Source organism: Hyperolius riggenbachi, chromosome 4, assembly GCF_040937935.1.
Source record: "Hyperolius riggenbachi isolate aHypRig1 chromosome 4, aHypRig1.pri, whole genome shotgun sequence".
Classification (NCBI taxonomy): domain Eukaryota; kingdom Metazoa; phylum Chordata; class Amphibia; order Anura; family Hyperoliidae; genus Hyperolius; species Hyperolius riggenbachi.
Window position 1 is genome coordinate 137,067,149 of NC_090649.1, and position 17,790 is coordinate 137,084,938.

The 17,790-nt window shown below is 44.5% G+C and overlaps 1 protein-coding gene across 1 annotated transcript; it reads left to right on the forward strand.

Annotated features, from left to right (window-relative positions):
* Positions 1–4,732: 4,732 nt before the first annotated feature.
* On the forward strand, positions 4,733–6,445 carry LOC137504716 (piggyBac transposable element-derived protein 4-like). Its single transcript, XM_068233302.1, has one exon. The coding sequence runs from the start codon at positions 4,733–4,735 to the stop codon at positions 6,443–6,445; it is 1,713 nt and encodes a 570-aa protein (XP_068089403.1).
* The last annotated feature ends 11,345 nt before the right edge of the window (positions 6,446–17,790 follow it).

A 17,790-nucleotide genomic window follows, 5' to 3' on the forward strand; every position in this document is an offset into this window, starting at 1 on the left:
AATTAGCTATTGAATGAATTTCCCGGCAGTTCTTCTGAATTAGCATGTTACTTATTATGTGTGAACTCATTTAGGAAAGACCATTGGCGCATAGACACTAAACAGAATACGCAGTAATAGGGAAGATCATGCGGGTCAAATTGCTTTGTTGCATCAAGTCATTTACCATCCTAGGCATAATGAACATCTGTCTGTATCACACAATGAAGAATGATGGGATGTGTAGAGAAAAACAAAAATATATTCCCCTGCGTAAACTATTTGTCAGTCTCCTGAAATAAATTAAGATTCACAAGAATCACCCTATTAAGAAAAAAACATTTGCTTTATTAAATATAGCCTTGAAGCCTATGATATGAAAAGCCCATGAAAAGGACCACTATGGCAAAATATGACTTCTTATGTACTCCTCATGAAGAGTAGACATGCAGACCCCATGTAGTCCTCACTCACTAACATTTTCATTCTATTCTGTATTCAAAATGCTTACAAATACAGTTTTTCAGTATCTGAAATCTCCTGTGCTATCAGCAACTTCTTTCAGATACAACAGTCAATTCCCTGCTCACTTGCACCCCTCCAACTGTCAGTTTATCCCCTTCTCCACACATATGCACCATTCCGCAACTGACATATCACAGTACATAAACAGGCACTAGAAACACACACACGCATGCACGCACACACGCACATGCAATAAGGGCCCCAAGAGAAGCTGCTAATAGAATATTGCAAAATTATCAAAATTCTACTATCTGTGGCTGGCTAAGCCTGATAGTAGAATATTGGTAAGTTTTGCTGACACACACACCTTCTAATATGGGCTGAGTTAGCATATATCAATAGCAGTGCAAGGAAAGCTGGAGCAAATGTGGAGCAGTGGCCAAGAGCAATCAGAATCCTTTATCTGGACGACTACTCCACAATTTTTCTTCAACTGGTTTTGCTACATCTGGGCCACTGTATTTGCAGCTGCTGCATTACAAATTATAGTGATAATCGCAAAAGGTGGCGTAGGATTTGAGTCTGTAATCCCTTATTTACTAGACAAGGTACAGAAACAGCATAAGGCTTTTGGAGTTGTCATCAAATCTAAAGAGGTAGCGGGCACAATGCTTTTGGATTTTATCTATTTGGCAACTTAGAGATTGGGGGTTTAAATCCAATATTCAACAACATAACGTATCAATTTATTATCAACTTAATCATTTTAATGAGGGTGCATATGTCAGCATACAACACCCGACACATAGGCTACATTCACAGTGGTGCATTGCATTGCATAGGGAAGTTTAGGTGGGGATTACTGATGACCAGAATCCCCCCTCACACCAGGGCTGGTGCAGCGTCTGGGAACTGGCACAAGTTGAGACACCAGAATATTTGATTTTGGATGTAGCAGCAGCATGTGTACAAAGCATGGAGCAGCAGCATGTGCACAGAGAATGGAGCAGAAGCATGTGTACAAAGCATGGAGCAGCAGTGTGTGTACAGAGCATGGAGCAGCAGCGTGTGTACAGAGCATGGAGCAGCAGCGTGTGTACAGAGCATGGAGCAGCAGTGTGTGTACAGAGCATGGAGCAGCAGCGTGTGTACAGAGCATGGAGCAGCAGCGTGTGTACAGAGCATGGAGCAGCAGTGTGTGTACAGAGCATGGAGCAGCAGCGTGTGTACAGAGCATGGAGCAGCAGTGTGTGTACAGAGCATGGAGCAGCAGCGTGTGTACAGAGCATGGAGCAGCAGCGTGTGTACAGAGCATGGAGCAGCAGCGTGTGTACAGAGCATGGAGCAGCAGTGTGTGTACAGAGCATGGAGCAGCAACGTGTGTACAGAGCATGGAGCAGCAGCGTGTGTACTACAGAGAATGTAGCAGCAGTATGTGTGTATGGAGTACGGCGCTGTGCCCCTGCTGTGTGCTAGTAAAGAAAGAAGTTGGGACCTCGCAGAATGTTTCACTTTCCCCTTCATTACAGATGTCAGCTTTCCTTGATCCCTGATCAATCCCGTTGTCTACTGGGAGCAGATCGGACATATTGGAAATAAATGTCCAATCCTGTCAGTTGGAGAGGAAATTGCATTGTGTGTACACAGCATGATTTCCTACCATATTATTATATTGAGAACTTTCAGGAATACACCCCCCTTGAAATTCATGGGTTTGCCCCTGTATTGCATACTGCAAAGCAGGATCGCTACACAACAGACAGGAAAAGTCTCATCATGCGTTATACGTGGGATGTGCTGCATGTAGTGAAGCATACAGTACATTCAAAGTTTGCAACACTGCATTGGTTAACCCCCTTGGCGGTATGAATTTTTTTTTTAAAATCATGTAGCGAGCCAAGGGCTCGCTACATGATAGCCGCTGCTCAGCGGCATCCCCCCAGCCCCGCCGATTGCCTCCGGCGATAGGCGATCAGGAAATCCCGTTCAAAGAACGGGATTTCCTGGAGGGCTTCCCCCGTCGCCAAATCAAGAGCTTTTCTTTGTTTTCGATCAATACATTAGATTGAATTTCCAGGGTTTTTTTTTCCGATTTTTAGAGATTGGACATGTTGGAAATTTCAGACCAACTTTATCAAGCATTGTATGGTGTGTGATGGATTGTCAGTTACTTGAGGTACAGTTCCAATCAATTTTTTCTAAGCTTTCAATTATTTTATTCATGAATTATGATTGGGGAAAAATTGAACATAAGTTTGTGGTACATTGGTCAGATTTTTAAATTGTTACAATCAGTCAGAAAAATTGATTGCTATTCTTGAATTGAACAGATATTTAAAAAAATGGTATGGTGTGTGGCCACCTTAACTGTGGGTTCATGTATTTGTGCACCATAAAATTACAGTTACAAAACAGTGCTATTGTGCAAGCAGAAAGAGAAAACCAAATCACAGTTGGAATCAAACTGTAAAGAGTTACTGATGGCACAGGGGCTCTCATATGCTGTAGAAGTGCATTTCTGGGCACTCTAAATAGAACATGTTAAAAAAATGTAGGCGTCTTCTGTTTCATTAATTTTTTGCAGGTTTCAATTTAGGACACAGCAAGCTCAAACTCAATAGAGTAAGGGCCTTTTTCCACTAGCCTGCGATTTGCGATTTGATTCTGATCGCAAATCGCAAGGTACATTAATCTAATGGAAACTGCAGCAGCAATTTCCATTAGTGCGGTCCGATTGCGATACGATTTTGGTCAAAGCGCAATCACCGTCCTGCCGTGTTTTGTATGCAATTGAGCTGTACTATAATGAGTATAGTAGCTCAATCGCAATCGCAATTGCATGGTGGAAATTGAAACGCGATCACATTTCATAGTGGAAAAGAATTACATTTTTAAAGGAACACTATCAATTAACATGTTTGTTTTAACCTGGGATTGAGAGAGTTCCTGAAGTGCTGGTAAATAAAGATGTATGCATTTCACTTGCTTATCTCTTTTGTTTACTTTATCAAATTCCTTTCACTCTTAACTGAGAGGAAGTCTGATGCTGAGTGAACCATGAGAGGAGCGGGATTCCCTCACACAAATTTGTTAACCCTGTGTGTGAGAGAAAGTTCTCAGCAGCTTCCTGTCTCTGGCAGAGCTGTCTGCAGAGAGCAGAGGATATGTAACTTGTTATAAACATTTGTAATTGTCTGTGACACCAGAGCTTATCATACTTTTTTTGCTTTCAGAGAAAAATACCCTGTAGTCTGATATGCAAAAAACAACACTGGCTGTGCACTGAAGCAGACACCCCTTTTGTGAATGATTTATTCCAATAGAGCTAAATCCTACACACAATGAATTAAAGCTTTTGCCTCTGATGTTTAACATGAAAAGTAGGAAAATGTTTACACAGCTACTTAGACATTATTGATACATTGTCATTTTAGAACACTTGGGTATTGATAGTGTTCCTTTAACCCCCCTGGCGGTAACCCCGTCTCAGAGACGGGGTGAAAAGCCACAGCAAATAACGGTAACCCCGTGTGTAGCACGGGGTAGCCATGTGGCTCACCTCTCTCTGCCCAGCAGTGATCGGCGCTCCCCCCGCTGGCTCAATCTCCCGCAGGAGACATCAGCTGCAGCTCTGGCAGCTTCCCGTCCGTCCTCTCCCCGTTATGTCCCCGTTTTCTGGGCCCCCCCCCCTGCATGGGGTAGCAATGCGCTCACCTCCCTGGCTGGGGTAGCAATGCGCTCACCTCCCTGGCTGGCAGTGATCGGCGATCGGCGCTCCCCTCTCCCGCAGGAGACATCAGCGGCTGCTTCCCCTCCTCTCCCCATCTGCTGGCCGGTCTCCCCCGGTCTGATTTCCGCTCCTCCCTCCGATCGTGTGCCCCTGCCCCGCCGCGCATTGACGTCATCGGCGTGATGACGTCATCAGTGCCTGATCGGCACTTGTAACAAAAAAAAAAAAATCAATAAAGAAAAAAAAAAAAGATATATGAAAAAATGTAAATGTAAATAAAATAAAATAAAATGTAAATAAAATAAACACCCCCCCCCACCCCACCCCCCACCCACATACACACACATATATAAAATAAAGTAACACACACACACACACACACACACACAAATAAAGCTACATACTTTCAATACAAAAAAAAAAAAATGACCACACACACACAAAAAAAAACAATGTACACATAAATAAAGTTACATACAAGCTACACTTGTTACAAACTTACCTCAGAGAGATTTCAGAGATTTGATTTGATTCTCTCTGCTTCATTGATCTGCGTCCATGGCGTCCAAGCGTGCGTCCAGCGCAAAAGCTGTTCTTCAGCTGCAGGAAAGTGACAGCGAACTTGACGCACTTGATGCAAGCGATAGCGAATCCTGGCAAAGTTTGTCGTCTGATGCTGAAAGCGACAGCGGTGAGGATTCGTCGCTTGATGTCCGAGATGTGCGCACCTGGTGCGCAATTGATTGCAGTACGCCTCAAGCTCCGCCGCCGAGATTCCCATTCACTGGTTCATCAGGTTTGAAGGTGGAGGTGGAAGGCAGCGACCCCTTGACGTACCTGAAATTGTTTCTGACAGCTGACGTCATCGACAAAATTGTTTCTGAGACAAACAGGTACGCAGAGCAGCAAATGGCGACTTCACATCTGAGGTGTTCCAGAGTCAGAGCATGGGAACCGGTGACCTCAGATGTCATTTGGCAGTTCCTGGGCCTAATCATCTTACAAGGAGTTGTGGGGAAACCAATGCAGAAAATGTATTGGTCCACCAATCATTTACTGGCTACTCCTTTCTTTGGATGCGTCATGTCGGAATATAAATTTTCTTTGATTATGAAGTTCCTACATTTTACAAATAACGAGGAATATGACGAAAACACACATCCGGCACCGAAACTTCGTAAAATTTGGGATGTAAGCCAACTTATACTGAGGAACTTCAAGCAGACCTATGTGCCTGAGCGAGACATCAGCATCGATGAAAGCCTCATGGCATATAAAGGACGGCTCAGCTGGATACAATATATTGCGTCTAAAAGGGCACGATTTGGGATAAAATCTTATCGCCTGTGTGAATCCAGCTCTGGATATATATGGAATGCCGTTATCTACACAGGAAAGGGGACAACATTTAGCGAGACTTTCCGCAGCTATGGTCTGGCCACGTCCTCTGTCCTGACACTTCTCGAGCCACTTCTAAATCAGGGCTACTGTGTCACAACCGACAATTTTTATACCTCTCCTGAGCTAATTGAGGTCCTTTTGCATAACCGAACTGATTGCTATGGCACAGTTAGGCCTAACAGGCGCGACATGCCAACGTCATTTGGCGCCAAAAAGCTTAAGCCTGGAGACATTGTGGCCTGGCAAAAAGGCAAAATTCTGGCGCTGAGATGGCGGGACAAAAAAGACGTGTGTCTGATGAGCACCGTGCACAATACCGCCACAGTGACAGTCCACACAAGAGGTGGGAAAGAGGTCGTCAAACCACAGCTTGTGTTGGATTACAACAACACTATGGGAGGCGTGGACAAATCTGACCAGGAGACCACCTTCTATCCAGCGATGCGGAAACAACAAAAAAAATATTATAAGAAAATTTTTCGGCATCTTCTGGAGCAGTGTCTTTGGAACTCCTATGTGCTCTTCAAAAAATATAGCGACCAGCCCGGGATTCATGCTGACTTTATTTGGAAAGTTGTGGAGTCCATATTTGTTACACACCAAAGTTCACCCACAGCGGCGAGGAGACCTGGACGTCATGGTGCTGAAGTGGTAAATCCAGAACGCCTAACTGCACGTCACTTTGTGGAATACGTCCCGCCGACAGAAAAAAAGGCAACACCAAGTCGGATGTGCGTCGTTTGCTGCTCAAAGAAGGACAGCAGTGGCAAAAAAATAAGAAAAGAAACCAGGTTCCACTGTCCTGACTGTGACGTGGGTCTTTGTGCAGTCCCATGTTTCAAAATTTACCATACCCGGGAGCTTTATTAGTTTTTTTTTTCTGATTAGCATTACATTCATTACATTGTATTATTTTATTTGTATTATTTTTTCATGCAAAAAAGTATGAATTTATTTGCATTACTCTTTCATGCTAAATTATCTGTGGGGATGTGCAGATATATTATATCCGGGAGCTTTATTAGCTTTTTTTCTGATTTGCATTATTTTTTCATGCAAAAAAGTATGAGTTTATTTTTATTACCCTTTCATGGTAAATTAACTGCAGTACTGTGTTTATGATCTTGTTATTTATTAATATGTCTGATTTTTATGTTGTGCATTTTTTGAAATGTAAGGTAGTTTATAAATCCTTGCATTGAAAAAAAAAGTAGTTGCGTCTGTCTATTTATTTATTTATATAAATTCTTAGCACTAGTTAAAATTAGATATGAGTAGGTTATTGCTATTTGCTAACAATTACAGGTCAAAAGAAAACTACACATTTCCATCACAAAAATTGTACCGCTTTTAGGAAGTAATTCCAGCAGTAATCATACCGCCAAGGAGGTTAAAGGGACTCAGAGGAGTGCCCAAATTTAAAAGAATACACTTACTTGGGGCTTCTTCCAGCTCAGGGTAGGTGGCGAGGTCCCGCAGCGTCCTCCTGGCTCGTTTCCTTCAGCCTCCGCCGGCCCCCCCGTTATCGGCGTCACCGGTGACACCCGGGCCTGGTGTGGGCCGGCTCTTCCTGATTAATGACGCAATGCGTCATCACGCCGGCCACTTCGCTTCATCACGCCGACTGGCGTGACAGGTCTGCGCATGCGTGGAAAATCTTTAAGTGTTTCAATGCTTTTGTAACAATTCAGTTCTGCATAGGGTGTCTCCACATTTTGGAGCCTGCACTAGCAGTGGCACCTCTGGTGCTCTTGTGTTCTATATCCTTACAGCCCCACAACCCTGTCCTCAAGGCCCACCACCAGTACATGTTTTGAGGTAGTTAATCAGCTCTACTGAGACACTAATTACCTCACCTGTGCATGTTTGCGGTTTTCTGCAAAACAAGTACTGTTGGTGGGCCCTGAGGATAGGGTTGGGGAGCTCTGCTCTAAAGGATGTCTTTCAAAAATATTTTCTCTTAAAGGAAACTCGAGGTGAGAGTGACATATGGAGGTTGCCATATTTATTTCCTTTTAAACAGTGCACATTGCCTGGCTGTTCCGCTGATCCACTACCTCTAATACTTTTAGCCATAGACCCTGAACAAGCATGCAGATCAGATACTTCTGGTCTTCTGGCTTCAGAAGAGTCACAACCCTGAAATAAGCATGTGGCTATTCCAGTCAGACTTGAGTCAGAGCACCTGATCTGCATGCTTGTTCAGGGTCTAAAGCTAAAAGTATTAGAGGCAGAGGATCAGGGTGACAGTCAGGCAACTTGCATTGTTTAAAAGACAATAAATATGGCAGTCTCCATATCGCTCTCACTTTTGGTTCCCTTTAAAAGGAAATAAATATGTCAGACTCCTTATGTTTCACACATTGGGTTGTTTTTACGGTTCCTCAGGTGCAGACTTTATTCCTATGCCTGGGCTAAGGATCTAACCTGAATGCTAGGAAGCTTTGGAAAAAAAGATTGATGAAGAACGGAAGAGTCGATAGTGTCTACACATCCAGTATGATTTTGTAATGTTTAACAATCATGCAATGCATCCCAACATTTTGGTGAGGATGCAGGAAAGTCATGTAGGTCATGTTCCTGAAAAATTATAAAAACATACTCTTTTGTTGCACTCTACAACATTTGCTGCTTATTCATCCAGAGTAAGCTATTACGTCATGTGTGTGCTGCTCCTTCACCCTGTCCAATCAGCAGAGGCGCTACACGTGCTTGTGACGAAATTCTCTTTGTCCCCACCATATTGCCTAATGAAGCAGGCTGTGCCTGCGAAACACGTTGCATCTCTGGGGTACCTTTAAATAAATGTGTTTATATTAATTCAGACAGTCTATTCAAGTCTGCTTTCTGGAGGTAAGTCCACCATTTCCTCCCAGCTACTTTTTTTTTAAATTTGTATCATATTTTATCCTGCTGGCGCCTCTGTTCTCCTAATACGATAAGAGAAAGACATGACACTGGCTGTTTTACTACTCTACCTAGGAAAGAGAGATGAAGGTACAGGGCAGATTAGGCTCAAATTTATGTCATTGAATTTCAGGGCTAAAGAAGAAGAGGGTGACAGAGGAAAAGATGGATAGACACCAAGCCCATATGCAATTACGTTTTTCTCCTGCATTTTCTGCTAGGAGATAATTTTTCATCTTCCCTTTAACCATCTAAGGACGATGCTAATTGAAATCTATGCCCTTTTTGATGCTGATCTGGCTAGCAGGGTATAATTTTCAACTCACCGACGCCACGTGTTCTCGCCACTTTTGTCGCTACCACTGATCTCGCCGCTGTCTCCCCACCACAGCTCACTCGCCCTGCCGTCTCTATGGTGGCAGAGACCTGTGAGCCGGTCAGGAGCCGATTTCATTGTCTCCTAACCCTGTCTATCAATGTAAGCAACTCCCATTGGCTTACATTGATAGGCAGGGTCAGGAGCCAATGAAAGCGGCTCCTGACCGGCTCACAGGAACTCTGTCATCATAGAGATGGCTGAATGTGTGGCCTGTGGTTCTCGACATGCGGTATGGATGGCGGTTGTGGTGAGTATATGCAGCGATTCATCAGTGTTCTGCGTTTTCTGATAGCAGTGGTCTCTGGTCCTTAAGGGGGCAGAGACCACTGGTACTGAAGTGGTTAAAAAAATTTCCATCACTCTGCACTTCAAAATGTACCAAAAAGTTAGAGAGCAAGAACTATCAAAATTATTAAGCAAGTATTTTCTTGGTGGCTTAAAAGGCATTTTATTGACAACTTGTGTGAAAATATCACCTAGGAGAAAACTAAGGAGAAAAAGTGAATTGCATACTGTATGGGCCATGTGAACATATGAACGTGTCTATGCAACAGCTGAAAAAAGCAATGATTGACAGACACATCTGGTGTGCAAAAGTACTTATGGTCACAAAGAGTCAGAGTCAACTAAACAAATTAGGAGGATTCTCAATTACAGAACAGAGTGTACATAATGTAATATGTTCTGCACAGCATGATCTTTCATATCTACAGTATTTATGGTTATTTCACATCTTCTGTGTTTCATCTTATGCTTGGCATTTATAATGGAATGTTGAAAGCATAGTAAAGCTGCCACTTCTGTGATTCAACATTTACACTGACATATTTATCATATTAGATGGAGTCCTTAAATCATAAAGGTGTGAAATGCTTTCTTCCTATTTTGCCTTTTTTTTAAATTACACCTCTGAGTGGCTCAGATCCTTATTTTCCTTAGGGGAGGACATGTGGAAGGAAGTGACCTCTAGGGAACTCCGGGAACAAAGTTGCTGTCAAAGACAGTGAAATTTATATTTGTTTTTTTATTTATTTATGTTCTGATACCCCATGTGTTAAGTAACAAAATATGTGAATTTCATTTACAAAGTACACCTAGTATCTGAACTATCAGTTCTTAAAGCCAGTTACATTTCTATGACTCAACTCAAGTAGATGGCAGACAAATGTATTTATGTTTCAAATATGTATAACACTGAGCCCTTTTGAAATAAATATTAAAGGACACCTATCGCATAAAAAAAGTAAAATTTAAAATACATACATATAAAAGTACATTTCTCCCAGAGTACTATGCATTATAAATTACTTTTTCTATGTTGCTGTCACTTACAGTAGGTAGTTAAAATTAGTTTTGGACTACCATCTCCTCAGGGCGGATTCTCAGTTATTTATTTACAACAGCACTTACTAAACCACAGTTGCTCAGTCCAACTGCTAAAACAGTGTGGAAATGAGCAAGACAGCTGGTTGACATCTTTGTATAGGTCATTTCCAGGGAATGCTTTTTGAAAGAATAAAGGTTACTGAGAATCCCCTATGAGAAGGTGGAATAGTCAGATCTGTCAGCGTTGTAAGTGACAACATCATAGAAAAAAAAAGCAATTTATAGTGTGTTTTACTCTGGGAGAAATGTACATTATATATGTATGTATTTTACATTTTACAATTGTTTGCGATAGTGGTCTTATAAGGAGAGCAACAGCTACATGATTGAGATATCTGCCTTCATTGATAAGACTTATTGCTATGCATGAGACTTGCAGAGACTACCCCCCACTGCTTATATCCTAATTCACTCAGCTGACTAGGCTATCCTAATTAGACATTTGCTCAGGCTGTGTATATAAGGAAGCCCTGTGGTCAGTTCACTGCTGATGTCAGTTTGTGTTCAAAGGGTAGCATTATAAGGGTGAAGCAAAATTTACAATAATTCATCAGCAATTCTTCATAATTTGTAGGTGAAGAAGATACAACAACTTATATAGAAACTAGTAGACCCAAGCCCGTTTAAAAACGGGCTCTAGTTCTTTTTTCTGTCGCGGCCAGCGCGCCCGCAACCGTCGCGTGCATGCACCCACCTTGCCAACCTCGCTCGCCCCCCACCTCGCTCGCCTGCCTCGCTGCCTCGCTGCCTCGCTCCCTGGTCCCGTCAAAAAAACAGGGACAGCTGGACGCAGCGACACAGGGATTTTATTGGATAGGATGACTTGTGGTTGTTGAAAACAGATAATCGAACAATGGGGAATAAAGAATAAAGAAATGAACAATCAAGATTCTGTCCACTCGTTTGACCATAGAAGGCTAGCTCCAGGCTTGCTGCTATTTCTACATTTCTTTTTTTATTTGAAAGCCCATAAAACTTTACCATGCTACCTGCCCCCTTTTACTCACTATCTGTATATGCTAAAGTGTTGGGAATTACACATGGCATCAGGGGCGTTCCTACCATTGGGTGCAGGAGGGTGGAGCGCTCCGGGTGATGGACATCCCAGGGGGTGTCTTTTAATACCCAGCACCGGGTGTCAAATGCCCTAGGTACACCACTGCATGACATATAAGGAATGCAGATGGATACTTTAAGGCACACATAAAATTACAGATTGGCACCCGTTTTGCCAAAATAATTGATTCCTCTCTGATCGTAATCTAATCAGAGAGCAATTTATTCCTACCACACATGGCACATTGAAGCTCAATATTTTGCAGAAGGAAATCTATTAAAAATCAATCTGACTTCAACTTTACATTGTTGATGTAGTGCAATGCTATGTCTGGTCGATTAATCAACACTTCTACCCTGCCCTTGATTGATGCCTGAGCGGCGCTAAACTTTGCGCGCAATCAGTAAAAGCTGTGAGCATACTAACTACTTAGCACTGTAGTTGGCACACCCAAAGCTTTTAGGCGTGCTAACTAAGTTAGCACGCTTTTGTGAATCGAGCCCCAGGAGTGCCAATAGTGTAGTATTTCTGGACAATCACATAATCACATATAAGAAATGTGCTAATCTCCCACTCACAAACATAGGTTGCTACAGGCAACCACAGGATCAGGCATGTGGAGAATACCATCTCCACACGATGACTCGGGTGACGCCGGGTCAAAGTAGGTCGTACTGCGGAAAAACACCATGTTAGCCCTTATGAAGTGGAAGGAGACAATACCAGATGGAAGGAGGCACCCTAGATCATAAAAATGATATTGATATTGTAAATGAGTGGATGTAAGTAATAAGAACAGTCTTGCCTCATGTAAGGAGGTTAAAGGATACCTTAATCCATATAAAAATTTAAAAACAGGAGGAGCAGGCATGACTGAGAGGCTCTCCTTATGCCTACAACTCCCCCATTCTCCTCCGTCACCCTCCGTTATCACATAATGTCTCCCTGAAGCTACTTCCGGGTCGGGATGGTCAGTGAACCCTGCACAGGTACTGCATGACGACCATGCCCGTTTCTAGCCCCGTGCGGGGCGTGCCACCGCCCGGGGCGCTGTTTGGAGGGGGGCGCTGTAATGGAGGGGGGAGCCGGAGCCGCGGAGAGGGCAACCCGACCTCTCCCTCTCCCGGGCCGCCCTCCGTGCTCCCCCCTCAGATGTATAGTGAGCAGCAGCAGCCAGGGAGGGAGCGCTGTATACAACATACCTCCCTGGCTCCAAGCGCTGCTCTCTCGTTGCCTCTCGTTCTCCTCTCTGCATACACGCTTATACACACGCTGCTTCCTGTTTAGCCGGAAGCAGCGTATGTATACGCGTGTAGGCAGATGGGAGAAGACCGGCGAATAGAGAGCAGCGCTTGGAGCCAGGGAGGTATGTTGTATACAGCGCTCCCTCCCTGGCTGCTGCTGCTCACTATACATCTGAGGGGGGAGCACGGAGGGCGGCCCTGGAGAGGGAGGGAGAGGTCGGGTTGCCCTCCCCGCGGCTACGGTGCTTCCCCCCTCCATTATGGGGGACAGCTACCTATCTAACCTATCCTGGGGGGCACCTACCTAATCTAACCTACGCTGGGGGGCACCTACCTAATCTAACCTACGCTGGGGGGCAGCTACCTATCTAACCTACACTGGGGGGCAGCTACCTATCTAACCTACACTGGGGGGCAGCTACCTATCTAACCTATACTGGGGGGCACCTACCTAATCTAACCTATGCTGGGGGGCAGCTACCTATCTAACCTATACTGGGGGGCACCTGTCTAATCTAGCCTATACTGGAAGGGGGGGGCAGCTAACTAATCTAACCTATACTGGGGGGCACCTACCTATCTAACGTATACTCAGGGGCACCTACCTATCTAACCTATACTGGGGGGCAGCTACCTATCTAACCTATACTGGGGTGGGCAGCTACTTATCTAACCTATACTGGGGGCACTTATCTAACCTGTATTGGGGGCACCTACCTACCTAGCTAGCCTATACAGGTGACAACTATACTGGCTACCTATATTGGAGACACCTACCTAAATGACCTATACTGGGGGCACCTACCTATCTATCTAACCTATGCTGGGGGCAACTATTCTGGCTACCTATATTAGAGGCACCCACCTAGCTAACCTGTACTGGGGCACCTACCTATCTAACTTATACCGGGGGCGCCTGCCTATCTAACCTATACTGGGGGCAACTATACTGGCTACCTATACTGGAGGCACCTACCTGGCTAACCTATAGCGGGTGCAACTATACTGGCTCACCTATGCCTGGCTACCCATACTGGGGTACCTATTCTTGGCTACCTATACTGGGGGGACCTATACTAAGTGAAACTAGACCTGGCTAACTTATACTGCGGGCACTCATACCTTGCTCCGGGGGGGGGGGCGCAATTTTTACACCCTCGCCCTGGGTGCATTTTAGCCTAGAAACTGCACTGATGACGACACGCATCCTTGCACACCTGCAGCCAGGAGCGCTCTGTGCATGCACACTAGGTAGTTGCTGTGACATAGTGTGTATGTGCACTGCACTCCCGGCAAGGGCATGCATCGCTGGGCAGCGCCTGTGCAGTGTTCACCGATGCTCCCGACCCGGAATTTAGCCTCAGGGGGACATTACACAATAATAGTGGGCGACAGAGGAGAACGAGGTGAGTGGTGGCCATAAGGAGAGCTTCTTACACATGCCTGCTCCCCCTGTTTTTACATTTTCATATGGGCTTAGGTATCCTTTAAAGAATTTTTATACTTTAACATATTCCCTGTCTACTGACCTTTCTATTTCTCTAAAGCAAGAAACACACTGTAAGTGTGAATCAAGCTGTAGCCTTCGGGCGAGCCAGAACAACTAGCCTCAGCATGAGATTCTGGTCCACGTGTGTTTTTAACATTTATGCTAAACGCTAATCTGAAGTCAAGGTCTTGCACCAGGAACTCGAAAGACTAACGCCTTATATATTTGATTTATGTAATCTCATTACTTGGTGAGAATGTTTGCTAAATTAAATTCAGCGAGATCCTTCACAGAAATGTCATGTAATGCTTTTATTTCATAATTCTATAAAATATTTTGAGTCATGGAAGGAAAACTGAGTTGAGTTAGTATAGGCTGCCTCATGAGGGGAGGGTATGCCAATGACTTAAGCCACAAGGGCAAGACCACCCAATGTCTAGGCCTCGGAAATAAATTCACTCACCAGTCTCACATCACCACCAACATATTAAATGAATTAAATCAACACTTATGGCTGTGAGAACAAAAACACCCTGGCACAGGAGTATTGTTCAGGCCAAATAAGATTTTGGATTCTAACAGCTGGAAGGCACAGTGTTTTTTGTTACAAGACCGAGATTTACAAATTTAGCCAAAATCTTGTTAAAACTGAAATTTTAAATTAAATTGATACCCAATTTTACATAATATATACCACACACAATAAAACAATAACTATAAAAAATATGTACTTATTGCTACCATATTCTCTACACAAACTGTATAAATAAATACAGGGAGATCTGCTTTACTTTTCTACATCTCTATATATAATTCATGCACTGGTAAGAGCCTTCAAAGTAAAAAACAAATGCCTAAAATAAGTGATTCTACTGCTAAGGCACTTTCTAAAGTCAGTACATACATTACAGCATGCAGCCACGGGAAGCCCATGAGGCGTGGTGAGGCGGGTTCCTCAGACGGCAAAAAAGTGGGGGGGGGGCCGAACCAGCCTGGGCGTGGGTGGGGGGGCTGCCGAGCTGGAGGGGGCAGAAGCCAGGAAGGGGGAGCAGCGGGCACAGTGGTGGGAGTGGAGTCAGACCTTGCCTTTTTACCCCCCCCCCTCCGTTTACTCTCCCCCTCCTGCTATTTTAGCTAAATTTAGAGCTGGCAGTGAGCGGGGAAGCAATTACTCACTTACTTCCTTACGTTCCACCGCTCACACTAAAGTACAGTGGGTGGCATTGCAGGAAGTGACGCGGGGAGCGGTGGAACGCAAGGAAGTAAGTGAGTAAATGCTTCCCTGCTTGCTGTCGGCTCTAAATTTAGCACTATTAGCTGGAGGGGGAGAGTGGACCGAGGAGCCCCAGGTAATGAAGGAGGGCCTGACCCCCCTCCCTACCGCTGTGCCTGCTGCTCCCCTTCCTGGCTGCTACCCCCTCCAGGCTACCGGTGGGGGGGAGGGAGGAAGGGGAGCGGCATCCTCACAAGTTTGCCTCAGGCGGGAAAAAAGTCTAAAACCGGCCCTGACAGCATGTTGCTGCCTACTGCCCATTGGAAACAATTGTTAAAGAGAAACAGATCATCAGGGACACCCTTATGGCTGATATTGCGGTGAAACCACTCCCACAGTGTGATGTCAGGACCATGGTCCTGGCAGTTCCTGTCTGTGAACCTTGTTGCATTATGGGAAATAACGACTGTTTCCAAGTTTCAACTGCCAACCACAAAGCATCTCCCTTTGTGGAATGTTCATTCACTAAGAGTTCTATGCACAGAGATCACCTGGCAGGACTAAGGATGTTACCGCCTGTGATAAATGTCAGAGTTAGGCATGCAGGGGGTGATGGTTAAGGTTAGGCATCGGGCGGAGCAGGGGGTTTAAGGTTAGGCAATGGAGGGGTGATTAAGGTTTGGTGTTCAGGGGGGTTGGGGTGGTTAAGGGTAGGCATTGTGGAGGGATAGCTAAGGTTAGACATGCAGGGGTAGAGATGGCCCGAACGGTTCGCCGGCGAACTTGTTCGCACGAACATTCCTGGTTCGCATTCACGATGGAACGCAAACTTTATGCAAGTTCGACCCACCCCCTATACTACATCATTGGGCTAAACTTTGACCCTCTACATCACAGTCAGCAGACACATGGCAGCCAATCAGGCTGCATTCCTTCCTGGAGCCCCCCCCCCCCCCTTTATAAAAGGCAGCAGCCTCAGCCATGATGTTCTCACTCAGTCTGCTGCTGTGTTAGTGAGAGAAGGAAGAGAGGTTGCTGCAGAGATTAGGGAAAGCTTAGTTAGGCTCTTGTTGGGCTTGTTAGCTTGCTCCTTGCTGATACTTATTGCTAAAAAGCACCCCAAAACAGCTCTTTTGAGAACTAATGTTCTTGTGATTTTTTTTATTGTGTGGCCCACTGACACTTGCATATGCAGCCCTGTCTGTCGCAGCTGGCCCTTGCTAATTGCTATACTGTGCCAGGCCTAGCACATTCAGTGCCTACCTTTTCACAGCACCTGTGTGTGTGACAGCTGCACATTTGTAATACCAGTCTGTGCTTGCCTGCAGCACACCTATTCAGGCACATTCCAGACTGCACTACTTGCCCTTCTTTCGGTTAGCTGTGATTGTGAATTGCAAATGTATGCCTAGGCAAACAGTAGGGTGTGCCAGCACATTGACCCATACAAGCTCCCACTTATCTCTTGTGCATAAAATGGAATATGGATAAGGTTGGTGGCAAGCAATGCAGGTAAGCACAGAATTGTAAAGAATTGCCCATGTACAGCATAAAGGTTATGCTGGGGGCCAACTGGCCCTAGACTACAATACATACACTACACGATACACACATAGACATAAGACTATGGTAGGGATTGCATTGTGAGCTCCTCTGAGGGACAGTTAGCGTCAAGACAATCTACTCTGTACAGCGCTGTGGAAGATGTTGGCGCTAAATAAATAATAAAAAATAATAATATTTGCCCTGCATGGAAACGGACACTATCTTGTATCTATGATCCTTCTTTTCCAAACCCTGTTGTGTAACTACAGAATCTGTAGGCGCCGCCTAACTTGAATTCTGGGAAAGCAAAGAAGATGCACACACAAGCTCTGCTCGTCTCAGCAACAAAAGCTAGCGACAAATAACAGGCAGTGAACACAGGACAAGGGGTCAAAGAACAACATTTTTGAGTTCAATCTCACAGGAAATCAATTTTGCAGCAAATCAATCTTGCTTAGCGAGAGTCTTGCGATCTAAGCAGTCAAATTAGCCATGTTAGTTCCTTCCTTTAAGAATTAACTCTGCAGTGTATTACACAGAGCTTTAATTAGGGGTTGTATCAGGTTTGGGTGGCATTCATGTAATTGTTCTAAAGACTAGACATGTATATGTTCTTAATGCATCATTAAATTTTTGGAAGTGTGAAAAAAATAGTTCTGCTTTATTGACACTATCTGCATTAATTTTGTATGATCTCTTGGTGTTTGCCTAGGTTAGGGTTTGGCCTTAGACTACAATAAGAACACTGGCACTGAAAATGACACACTAAGTTAGGGATTAGGTTGTGAGCTCCTCTGAGGGAAAGATTATGACATGACTATATACACTATGTAAAAGTGCTGCAGAAGATGTCATTGTTATATATGTTACGGCCAGAACCCGAAGTGTGGCCACTTCTAGTTCTGGCCGACCACTTCGGGTTCTGGCCGGCCAATGTGCGAAGTGGCCGCAGCGCAGCGGCCAATGTTAGAAATGGAATGTTTCCTTTTATTATT

What these genes read in the sequence shown, in the direction of transcription:
- LOC137504716 (XM_068233302.1), top strand. Translation starts at nt 4,733, where the DNA reads ATGGCGTCCAAGCGTGCGTCCAGCGCAAAAGCTGTTCTTCAGCTGCAG.